The 12,702-nt window shown below is 50.9% G+C and overlaps 1 protein-coding gene across 1 annotated transcript; it reads right to left on the reverse strand.

Annotated features, from left to right (window-relative positions):
• Positions 1-3,756: 3,756 nt before the first annotated feature.
• LOC139828740 (olfactory receptor 14J1-like) lies at positions 3,757-4,671 on the reverse strand. The gene has a single exon (XM_071812876.1). It carries the CDS (start codon positions 4,669-4,671, stop codon positions 3,757-3,759), a length of 915 nt encoding a protein of 304 aa, XP_071668977.1.
• Between the last annotated feature and the right edge of the window lie 8,031 nt (positions 4,672-12,702).

Genomic DNA, 12,702 nt, shown 5'->3' on the forward strand with positions numbered 1-12,702 from the left:
TCAGTACCTTCCCTTCCTTCTCCCCTTGTGAGGAAGCTGTAGCCACCATGAGGTCTCCTTTTAGACTTTTGTTCAGCTCTGATGGTGAAAAACCCTTGGTTTACTTTCTGAGCAGAAAGGAGAAGCCATGACCTGCAGGCAATGGGAAGGGGGATCCTGTCCCTCACACACGGCTCAGAGCTCTTCCTGGGACCGTGGGATGTGGGTGTGCAAGGCCCAGGGAAGGACAACACTGGGACAACAACTTCCAGCTTCCCCAAGGGGCTGCAAGGAGGCAACGAGGCCCCAGTGCCATGAGGACAATATGGCTTCTCCTGGGCCTCAGTGGCAGAGACAACTGCCATGGCCAAGGGGACAGAGACCTGGGTTCTGTGGGTCCCTTCCGGCCTTGCCAGCGCCCTTTGCCATCTCCACCACAGGCTGTTCTACACGGTCCTACCCCTGGCCCTCTTTCCCTGCAGGCTGCAGACACCCATCTCGCTTCCCCACCTGCTCTCACCCCAACATTTCTTGTGGTCTTTTGCCTGACAGAAGACGAGTAACCTCACCATGATCTTCTGAACCCCACGGCTGCTGCTGGCCTTTCAGCTTCTCTGACAGACACGACCATGTCCCTGCTGCTGTCCCATAATGTTCTTAGGTGGGATGGACATGACAACCCATCTCCAAGGCCTCTTCCTGGCTAGGGCCTGTGGGTGCTTAGGCAGAGAAACCTTCCCAGCTCTATTCCTGTTTCTGGCCTGCCACCTCCAGAGACAGAACTGACCTCACAGTCCCCTTCACAGCCATAGTCTTTGAACTCAATTATGAGTTTCTGAGACACAAGAGACCTCGTAATCCCACACCCATCCATCAGCCTCCTTATGAGCCAGGACCTGACTAGATAAAGCATGCTTTTTTATCAAATTGATCAAATTTTTTTCCTACTAAAAACCTGAGTGGAGAAGTATTATTTAAGGGAATGTGAAATGTTGACATCCTTTCTATGTCCTCTCCTGCCTCTTTTATTTTTTGATTTTTTACCTTCTTCCTGGTTACTAATTGCAAATTCACTAACTGAAGTGCAAAGCCAATCCCACACCCAGAGATGAGATATTGTTTATTCCAGAGCTGTGCAAGTCTGGATGCTGGAATAAAACCAGCACAACAGGTAGAGAAGGAACATCTATTATATCCAAAATCTTATCCCTACATTCAGACCCTCACTGCAGTCCTAAAGAGCCAAGTGTTTACACATTGGCATATTGGTTACATAATCATTTTATCACCATGCAAGCTTGTTGAGAAAGGGTCCCGGGCTGACCCCGGTCTCCTATCCTAGGGATGCATATGAGTGTATAAGGAGCAAAGTTCAGCTAAAGGACACTTTATGTAACAGTCTTGAGACAGATATTAAAACAAGACTCAACCAACTGTGCAGGCTCCAGAGTGTCTGCGCTGCAAGGACAGAATTCTTTGCAGGTTCTGTTTTGGTGTTTTAAAAGTCACTTTTATCTTTGGTAGCAGGGCAGACCGACCAAATCGGAGAGGATTTACATATTTTAGTTTAGCAATTACAGGCAGGATTTGTTCTTTTAACTGGTAAGGACTACATCTTCTGTCTTCAAACACCTCTCCAAGGTAAAGATTCATTGACTCATAGAATAACTCAGGTTTGAAGAGAGCCCTGAACATCATCTTGTTTCACTCTCCTGCTCAAGGCAGGGTCAGACAGGTGAGGTTGTTCTAGGCCTCTGCTCAGCTTTGCATCATCCAAAAAGGAGATGAAAATGTGCTCCACTATACAATGAAGGGGCAGAATAAAACCATTCAACAGTGTTGGCCCCAGTACTCATCACTGAGGGATGCTGCTAGAAACTGGCTAAACACAGGACTTTGTATCACTGATGATATTTGGGCTTGGTCATCCAGCCAACTTCCCACCCATCACAACATCCACATCTGCATCCCAGATCTCACCAATCTGCTCTAAGGCCACCACAGGAGACCGTGTCTGGGGCCTTGCAAAACTCCATGTACACAACATGCCTTTCTTTCCCCTGCCCATCTGGGTTCAGCAATCCCTTCCTTGTCCTACAACTGCCTGGAGATGGCTGCAGGAGAATGTGACTCGTCACCCTCCCAGGGACAGACGTCATTCTTCCAGTTCTCCTTCCTGCTGTTCCTGAAGATGGGTTTGACATCTGCCTTTCTGAGGGACCTCTGAACCTCTCTGATCACTCTGGCACTTCTGAGACCACAATCCGGAATTTCCCACAGAGAAAGAGGGGCAGATGCAGGACTGTGTAAAACAGCATGGGATGGAGATGGCAAAGGTGATATAGCAAACAGGGACACTTGCGATGAGCCTGTCCTAGGGAGCTGAGATGAATCTCACTGTGCCACTGGGATTTGTCCCTGGAGTCACACACAGAAATATCAGGGTTCTGTCAGACATCCACATCTGAGCTGGCCTCATGGACTCTTAAAACACATTGAGATATTCAGGGTCAGACACTTTCCCTTTTACACACAGAGTCAGGAGTCACAGTGTCTCTCTGGGCTCCTGTTCCTATTCCCAAAGGCTGGGAGGCACCTCAGCCCCATGGTGTGTCCCCATGTTCTGCATTCATCTTTGATGTCCCTCATCATTAGGAATGGAAATTGGTTCTAGGAAACACATCCCAGTGCTGTTTTCTGGTGGTTCCTTATGGGATATTAGTCCCAACATGATGTCACCTCACCAAACTGTCTGTCACACAGGCCTTCATGGAACCGCAAGAAACAGCTGATGGTGTTTTTGCTGGCTCGAGTTCATGTCAACTCACGTACATGATGTGCGTGCTCACATCTCATCTGTACAAGGCAAACATGAACCTCTGACCTACTCATTCAGTGTAATTGCATGGAGGGGCAAAGAGCTCTGAGCTGGGGTGAGAGGTCAGTGCTGGACATGGTGGTTGTGAAGGGCCAGTCGATGGTGATTGACCAGAGGCTCTTTCTGTGGGGTGTCCAGTGCACAGGGGCACAGTCCAGACCCTGCTCTGCTGGTCCTGCAGGTCTCTGGCAGGAGGCCTGGCTGTGAGAGGACACTGCTGTGTGCCAGCCCTGCACACACACACTGTTCAGACGTACAATGGAGTTTCATCTGTGGGACACTTTTGTAGGAATAAGCTTGAGAGAAACATTGCAAGAAGATAGAAACCATCATGCACTGCCCAAAGAAGATCACTTTTCCTTGTGGAAGTACTGTTACTGAGGCCAGTTCTGTGACACAAGTGCCCATTGCCTGTCCCTGCCTGTGCTGACAGGAGTGAGACACAGCAGGACGGGGACCAAGCTGCAAGAGCACTCAGGCCTTGCACCAACACGAGGGATGAGAAGGAGAGTGTGGGAGTGGAACCAGAACAGCTCTGGAAGACCAAGCACTGCTGCTCCCTGGCAGTGCTCCCATGCGAGAGCTCTTTTCCCCTCCACCCACCCACAGGAACTATCTCTGCAGCTCTAAAAAGCCCTTGCAGGATAGATATAGTGAAAAACAAGTCACTAAACAGCCCTTTATTCTGCTTAGAGACAAGAAGAGCACTGCTGCTCATTTAAAAAGCCAACAGTTATAAAAGAAAAGCCAACATGGAATTAGAAAGGGAATGACAACATTATCACAATAAGAAAACAACCAACAACACCAGACAATCCAGTTGACAGGCTGGGCCTGTAATTAGCTACATTAAAACTCCTATATAGAAGATGATGGTCAGTTTATTGCTTCAGAAAACTCTAGGAAATTAGTTTCCTAAGGGCATCCTTGAGCTCCTGGTTCCTCATGCTGTAGATGAGGGGGTTCACTGCTTCAGGCACCACTGAGTACAGAACAGACACCACCAGATCCAGGGATGGGGAAGAGATGGAGGGGGGTTTCAGGTAGGAAAACATGACAGTGCTGATAAACAGAGAGACCACGGCCAGGTGAGGGAGGCAGGTGGAAAAGGCTTTGTGCCGTCCCTGCTCAGAGGGGATCCTCAGCACGGCCCTGAAGATCTGCACATAGGACAGCACAATGAACACAAAACACCCCAATATTACTAATATACAAACCGCAAGAAGCCCAATTTCCCTGAGGTAGGAGTGTGAGCAGGAGAGCTTGAGGATCTGGGGGATCTCACAGAAAAACTGGCCCAGGGCATTGCCCTTGCAGAGTGGCAGTGAAAACGTATTGGCCGTGTGCACCAGGGAATAGAGAAACCCAGTGGCCCAGGCAGCTGCTGCCATGTGGACACAAGCTCTGCTGCCCAGGAGGGTCCCATAGTGCAGGGGTTTGCAGATGGCAACGTAGCGGTCATAGGACATGATACTCAGAAGACAAAATTCTGCTGAAGCTAAAAAGACAAACAGAAAGAGTTGTGTAGCACACCCTGCATAGGAAATGACCCTGGTATCCCACAGAGAGTTGGCCATGGATTTGGGGACAGTGGTGGAGATGGAGCCCAGGTCAAGGAGGGAGAGGTTGAGCAGGAAGAAGTACATGGGGGTGTGGAGGTGCTGGTCCCAGGCTATGGTGGTGATGATGAGGCCGTTGCCCAGGAGGGCAGCCAGGTAGATGCCCAGGAAGAGCCAGAAGTGCAAGAGCTGCAGCTCCCGTGTGTCTGTGAACGCCAGGAGGAGGAACTGAGTGACTGAGCTGCTGTTGGACATTTGCTGCCTGTGAACATGGGGACCTGCCATAGGAGAAAAAGACAGTGACAAATTAGGGGAGACTTCTCTGAGCAAAATGAACATGCTGTTTCTCATTAAAACCTCCTCCCTGAAAGAGGGATATGTCAGTTTATTTTGTTTCTACAAAATGAGAAACATGTTTCATCACAACTTAAAATACAGCTTAGGCACCTGGTTTCCATGAATCATCTCTGGGGCAAGACCCCCAGTGTTGGTGTCAGAACAAGAATGGAACCACACTCCCACGCCAATCCCATACAGCAAGAGCACCAGGGAGAGGTGGAGAAACAGGGAAGGACACTGAAGTGTTCCTGGAAATTAAAGCAATAACAAAAAGGCAGACGGGCATGCTGTGGAACCTCCTCCTTACCTGGCTGTGCTGCTGTCACTCACATAATGACACTGTAGAGCAAGTACTTTCAGAATGTTTTGTGTACCACGTTCCAGGAACCCTTCACCTGGAGGAGCAGCTGCTGAGGTGGAGATTCGTGACATGGACCCCATGGCTTTGGGGCAGAGGCTCTGCTGTGGAGGAGAGGAGACCAGGGGTTGCACTGGGAAAGGTCTCTGCACTGCAGGGGATGGCAGGGGGGGTCCTGAATCCCGCCTCCCCAGCATTTCTGGTCCATCTCCCTCTCCCTGTCCATGTCTGTGTTGCCTCTAGTTGTGTCTCTGTCCCTGGGTCTGCTCCCTGTCAGTGTCACAGACCCCGTCCCACTGCTGTATGCTTAGCTCTGTCCTGCTTACACCTCCTGGCACTGCCCAGGGGCAGCTCTCTGTGTGCAGGGGCTCAGGAGCAGCTCAGACAAGTCCTAACGAGAACTGGGGTCTCAGTGTCTTCTCCAAAGAGAGAAATAAATCCCCATCTCCCACTGCACACCCAGACAACCAAGAGTGGAAAACTGAAAGCACAGACTCCTTCCCTTGCAGCTGTTCCTGTCTTGATGTCGTTGTTCAGAAGGACCCTCTGCCATGTCTGTGGGGTAGATCTGGAGCTCTGAGCAGCCCTGACCCACACAGCACCCTTCAACCCCACAAGCTCCCTGCCTGCCCTGCCGGGGGTCGCTCCTTCCACCCACAGCTGCTGCCATGGGATCTCCTTGGGCAGGCTGAGCGCTGACCCTGGCAGGCAGCAGAGTCCCTGCCCCAGCACAGCCGTGGGGTGCAGGGACCCTGCTCTGCAGGACAGCCCTGGGCACCCCTGGGTGCACAACTTGCTTCTCAGATTTTCGAAGTTGCTGAAAAAGATCCCTGTCCTTACATATCCCACCAGTTGTGCCTGTGCCAGTTTTAGGAGATGCCTCCAGGAGCTACAGCTGCATTGCCCTGCACCCAGAGACCTACCATGGCAAGGGCTGCAAAGGTTTCTCCTCCAGTGAGCTCTCAGTCATCCTCCCAATCCTGACCACCTTTAATCTCTCTCTGCCTTGCTCGTCTCCCTGAGATCCCCAGGCAGAGCCCTCAGCCCTGCTGCGCTTTGCAGAGGAGCTGCTCCTGGGCAGAGCTGTCTCTCTGCAGCGCTGCTGCTTGCCAGGAGCTCCCTCAGTCCCAGGAGCCCAGCCCAGCTCAGCAGCACAGGAGCAGCCCAAGGCACTTTAATGACCCCTCTGGTGGGTTTGGTGCTGAGTCCATGAACCTCAGACCCTGAGGGCAAGTTGAAGAAGTCAAACTCAGATCTAAACTTCAAAGTTTCTTGTAATGTTAATGAATCCTACTGAGGGATACAACTGAGAAACCATCCCCAGAGTCATTTGGGACAGAAAAATTGAAGCAGAACAAAGGGTAATGAAGCGGTAAGTAGCTCTGATGATCAGTAAACCTGGATGTGTTTCATTAACCAAAGGGCCAAGCCCTGACACCCAGCCATGGGAAGTCAGATCCTGTCCTTCCCACGTTGCCCAGGGCCCTTCCTGGACAGTGTGATGTGGGGCTGTGCAAGGGCAAGGGCAGGACTATGGTCCCACAGCTCCCAGGTTCCTGGCTGGGGACAAGGAGGCCATGAGGCTCCTGTGCTGGAAGGACAAGGTGTCTCCTCACAGGCATCAGAGGTGCAGACAACAGCCATAGCCAAGGGAGAAGGAGCTCATGTCTGGTGGGGGCTTTCAGCCTCTTTATATCCCATGGTCATCTCCACCACAGCCTGTCCTGTGCTGTGGCATCCCCTGCACCTCTTTCCCTGCAGGTTGCAGACATCCCCCCTGCTGCCCCACCTTGCTCTTGTCTGAGCATCTTCCTTCCTTTGCTGAGATCTCTGCATCCTCCCCCGCTGTTCCTTGAAGCACAAAGCCTTGGGCTGATGCAGACTCCCTCTGCTGACCTGCTCCACCACCGCACTGCCCTTCCAGTCACATTCCTTTCCACTCATGTCCAGCCTGGACCTCCCCAGCTGCACTTTGGGGCGTTATTTCTTTCTCATGCTCTTTCCCACTATGAAGAAAACCTCCAATATCTATGAAACCACCCTTCTAGCACTGTCAGGCTACTCCTACACTGCTGCAGCCTCCCCATTGCTGCTGGGCCAAAACAGCCCAGGTCCCTCAGCATCCCACCGCATGTGCACAAGGTGCTGAACCTGCCTTGGCAGAGCCCTGCACTCTCCAGTTCCTCCCTGCTTCTCCAAACTGGGAAGCCGCACACTGGCACACCCCCGTGTGTGTGGGGTCACACCAGTGCTGAACCGAATGGGATGAGAACTCCAGGTGTCTGGGTCCCCACGCTCCTCCTCATTCAGCCCCGTGTGCAGCTGCCTTGTTCATGGTGAGCGTGCACCACGGGCTTGTGTGGGGACCTTGGAGTGCCCAGGACCTTCTCCTCGGGGTCACTGCTCAGCGTGTCAGGTCCTGCTCTGTCCTGATCGATGGGGTTATTGTCCCACTCTGATACAGCACTGGTCACTTCATCTTGTCAATATTCAGAGTTATCTGATGGGTAAATAACAGATGCATGGAGCTCTGCCTGGGGACAGACAATGTCAGCTGAACATTGAGGAGGGCAATATTGTGATCACTGCACATCAGGTACAGACTCACTGGTCAGGAAGAGGAATTAGATGAGGCCTCCTTCAGACAAATGAAAGAAGCCTCATGTTTCCAGGGCAGTGTCCTCCTGGCAGACCTAAGATATCCCAATATCTGCACGGTACCAGCCATCCAGGAGGGGTTGGAGCTCATTGACATCTTCCTGACACGGGGGACTGAGGAGTCAGTGAGGTGAGGTGCCCTGTGGGACTTCACACTTACAAACCAGGAAGAGTTGGTCAGAATGGAACAGCCAGGGATGGGAAAGTGGAGCTGAGGCTCCTGGGAGATGATCACAAGGCCAAGAGCAGGATTTCAGGAGAGCAAGCTTTGGCCTGCTGAGGGACCTGCTTGGGTCCTATGGGATATGACCTTGGTGTCTGCAGTGCTTTTCTCTCACATCTCCTCCCTCCTCTCTCCCACCTGCTGTTGTGCAGCGTTTTTTACCCTTTCTCAAATACAATATCCCAGAGGTGCTGCCAGCATCACTGAGTGGCTCAGATTTGACAAGGAGTGGGTCCATCTTGGAGTCAGCTAAAATCAGCTCTGTCTGACGTTGTTCAAACTCCTGTTGTCTTCTCAGAGAGGTGACAACTGTAGCACAGACACACTCACCCCAGTTCCAAGACTGCCATGTAAACCCAGTACAGGGTGACAGTGCGTTGGGTTTTGCAAACTGCTGAATCATGGAAAAGATCTTCTGTCAGCAACCTTTTGAAGTCTCCAGTCAATGAGCAGGTTCCTATGGGGAACTGTAATTGCCCTGACATTCAGTGGCCAGGCAAAGCTGCAAGTCCAAAGGATCTTGGGTCAACTGCTTAACACGGCTGCCTGATGGGCCAATGAGGGTGATGCTCACCTGGATCTGGAACTGGGATACAAGGAAGATCTGGTGAGGGATGTGAACATCACTGTCCACCTTGGCTGTTGTGACCAGGAAACAGTGGGGTCCCAGGCACCAGAGGGGAGGGAGGAAGGCCAGCAGCAGAGTGCAGGCTGGTGGGCTCCACAGGAGAAGACTTTGACATAACTGTGTGTCTGATACAGGTGGTGCCATGGGCAGCAGTTCATAAGGGTGAAGGAGCTCAGAAAATCTGAGCAGCCTTACAGGACAGCCTGCTCCAAGCACAAGAATGATCTCTCCACGTACCCATGAAAAGAAGCATTTATCTCGTGAGGCTGCTCCTCTGAACTGATGGAGCTCCAGGGCACAAAGGCAGCACACAGGAGGTGGAAGAAGGGGAAGTTGTAAAGGAGGAATTTAGAAACCTTGTCCATGGATGTGGGGATGATGCCAAAGCTGCCCTGGACTTGATATCTGCAGGAGAGTCTGAGGGCACAAGATGAGCTGACACGACTTCATTTCCAGTAAAAGAACAGACAGGGTCAATGTGGAACTGCTGGTGACCTTCATAAAAGTAGAATCAGACAGGACTGAGGTTCTTCATGGTTTCTTTGCCTCCCTCTTCACCACCAAGGTCTCCTGAGACTTTGTTCCTGAAGACAGGAGTCTGGAGAACACCCAGCAGTGCATGGGGCTCAAACTCAGACACCATTACAGAGCAGGAGATGGGTCATATGACCAGCTCCCTGAATACAAGTGTCACTGTGCTGTGGCACCTGAGATTCCCAGGAACACCCACCTCCTGGTACATAGTTGTGTGACTCCTCTTGAGGTGTCCTGGCCTGTCTCCTCGGTCAAGTGATCCTTTAGGCACCCACTTCTCTGACACATTCAGTCGTTATCAGGAGATTCTCTAGATCAATATTCATTGGAGATTGTTGATACCAGCTGTTCTGGAAATGTGGGTTTTGGGAGGGGGACGGAAATATAAGAGATTTGGCTTTATTACTCTTTATTATAGAAATGCTCACTGTTTGGCTACAATTCTGAAATCTCTGAAATCATCCACACCACACTTGATGCCTTTAGGAAAGTGCTGCAGAGAGCATTGTCTTGAAAGGGCGTTTTGGATGTTACTGAGCCCTCTGCTGCCATGATCCTGAACTGCAGGTACTGAAAGAATGAACAAACCTGTCATGAACTGAAGGGCAGAAACAAACCCCAAGTTTCTGAGGGTGTTTGGGACCCCATGAAGGGCCATTGCTGACACAAGCAGTCCCTGTCCCTGGAGACAATGGTCATAGGTGTTAAAGGTGATGTGGAGGTGGCTCTGGTGCCACGTCAGCCCTTGACGTTTGTTCATCATCAGAATGGCCAAGCCCTGACCCCAGGACCAGAAAAAGGAGACCCTTTCAGTCAAATGCTTCTCAGGCTCTGCCTGTGGTCACTGTGAGTGTTTTGTGTTTTGGGGGTGGGTTTGGTGCCAAGTGCTGTTGCTTTAACCACAAGGCTCTGGTTTTCTGAGGACTTGGCAATGCCTGTGAAGTCCCCCAAACCCATTCAACTTCTTTCATACATCTGGCAATGGTCACCAATCACCTGAGCTGTCCCAGTCCCAAACTTGCTTGAATCCTCAAATTGGATCCATGCCCTAGTACTGAACTGCACACGTTCCTTCTTCTGCTGTCGTAAAATAAAAGGAAAAAACAATCTATTTCACATTGGCATGACCAAACCATGGTCTTTAGGTGTTCTTCTTTAACACACTTACTGCTACATGTAGACCACTCTCTTCCTGCACTCCCATGTGTCTCACAAACCTTTCACTCTTGTCCTCCAGTAATGGGCCAACACTCCAAGATGTTGGTGCTTCCTCCAGGCTCATGGATGATTCCTGAGGACCATCCAAGTGTGGGCAGTGTAAGAGAGGAGCAGAGCAGGGTCAGCTCATGGGCCGTGACTGAGCACAGCCACCCCAGCAGCAGCCATTCCCCATCTCCCAGGCACAGCCAAGCCCACAGCATGCAAATGGCACTGCCATATATCCTTAGTCCAAAAAAGCCTACCTTCTTTCCAAAATCAACATTCTACCATTCCCCTTCGACCCCCAGATATCAGCCGCATTCCACTTGTGGTTCAGACATGGTTGTAATAATTTGCTGAAGTCATCAGCCATCACCCTTTTCTACCCCACATCCCCTGACCCTCTCCCACACCACACATGGCCGGTCACTGCTGCTCAGGGCCTCGCGCTCTACGGAAGAGGCCTTGAGCTTCTTGGCTCTTCCTGGTGCTTGTTATAATCTTCCTCACTCCCTCCAGATCTCACGGTGAGATTTCTTGTTCATGACAGGGCCTTTGTAACCAACTCTTATGAAATGGTTGTCCTTCTGTGATCATCTGTGCAGAAGAAGTGATCACAGAAAAGCACCAAATATGTCAAATCTGATGCCGAGTGAAATGCAATAAAACCTTGTTCAGCCAGCCCCGTAGCTCAGCAAGGAGTTTCTCCTGAGAAAGGGATCCAACCTCTGCCACTCTCTGCAGAGGCACATGAGCAGCATCCATGCACCTGGGGACACAAAGGGTGACTTTTGCAAGATCACCCTCTATCTGGACCATTTAGATATGTACCTGTGGATGGGGTATCAAGCCTTATAGTACAGCAGAGACTGGAGTTCTGAGCTCTCTTCAACTCCCTGTGTGACAGTCTGTAAAATTAATTAACCCAGTGAAATGTTGGTTTTGATTCTCTTCACAGCCTGAAGCACCACATGGCTCAGGAGACAATCCAGGATACCCAACCAGCACTCACATGCTCTGCACTTAAAGTTCAGGTGTTTCCGGGAATCTCAGCAGACACGTCACGCTGATATCTGGGTTCAAGGAGCTGGTCAAGAACCTCGTCTGCATTTCTGTAACGATGGCTTTGCTGCCCGGCTGATGTGCAGACTCTGTACATGGATGCTGACACCTCTTGAACAACCTGCTCTGAAAGGATGAACAAGGTGGTGTGTTCCTTCTGGAAGGGTATTAGGACAGCAAACAAGAGGAAGCTGGATTGGAGGAAATGAAAAAGGATACAAAGGTTGTGATCAGGGCTGTTTATGGTTACTTGTAAAGCAGCCTTGCGCCTCATGCGAATTATTTCTGTGATCAGAGGGAACCTGAGGGCTTTCTCCAAATCAAAAACATGAAGGGGAAGGAAGGACAGCGTCATTCAGTCTCCAAGGCACCTCAAGAGGTGTCTTGACCAACCTCCTCCTAAAAGCAGGGTCAGACCAGATTAGTGAGGGGTCTATACAAACACATTGTGGTAACTTTTGATGTAGAGTGGATGCACACTGCTGGGAAACAGCTTCCAGTGCTCGACTGTCCTCAGGAATGGAAAGTTTTTCCCTTTATCTACTGTCCTTCTCAGCCAAACCATCCAGATTGCCTTTTACCCGTCTACTTGCACACTGACACAGACCATAATATCCTGCCTTGGACACAAGCACATTGTGGGGGATGACGCTGAATGCCTTGCTGACTTCCAGGTAACAGACCATCAATGTTCTCCCCACATCCACAACCCTGTCCTTTCCTCACAGAAGGCAAGGAGGATGGACAGGCACAGCCTGCCCTGGGTAAACCCCATCACCTTCTCTTCCAGACACCCAGAAATGGGGTCCCAGTGGACATGTTCTGGGGCACAGCCCTTAGTTCCCCTGCTCACCCATTGGTCATTCTGAAAAGTGCACACACTGTGTGAGAGCTGCCAGTGATCAGGGAGTCCCCCCTAGTCTCCATGAGCTTTCCAAGGTGGAGGAGAGTGGCCTCCCTGTGACATCGTCCTGCTGTCTCAGCTCCTGGGATGCTGCCCCTGCTGTCCCGTAGACTGGAAAAGGTTGTGTTAGTTCTGGTGACCCTGACTTGATCCCCATCCTCTGCTGGTTGTTCTACAGATTCCTGTCTCATGTCACAGAGGCTTGGGACACATTGCTGGTGAAGATGGAGGACAAGAGACACAGGGATTCTCACCTCTTTCCCTTATTAAATTCATCAATGGCCACACACTGTCTTTGTTTCTCCTTCAACTGTTCCTGCAGTAGTAACAGCTCATTATGGGCCCTTAAATTGCCTTACCGGTCTGGACTGAGTTCTGAT

The sequence above is a fragment of the Patagioenas fasciata genome, chromosome 10 (assembly GCF_037038585.1).
Source record: "Patagioenas fasciata isolate bPatFas1 chromosome 10, bPatFas1.hap1, whole genome shotgun sequence".
Taxonomy (NCBI): Eukaryota; Metazoa; Chordata; class Aves; order Columbiformes; family Columbidae; genus Patagioenas; species Patagioenas fasciata.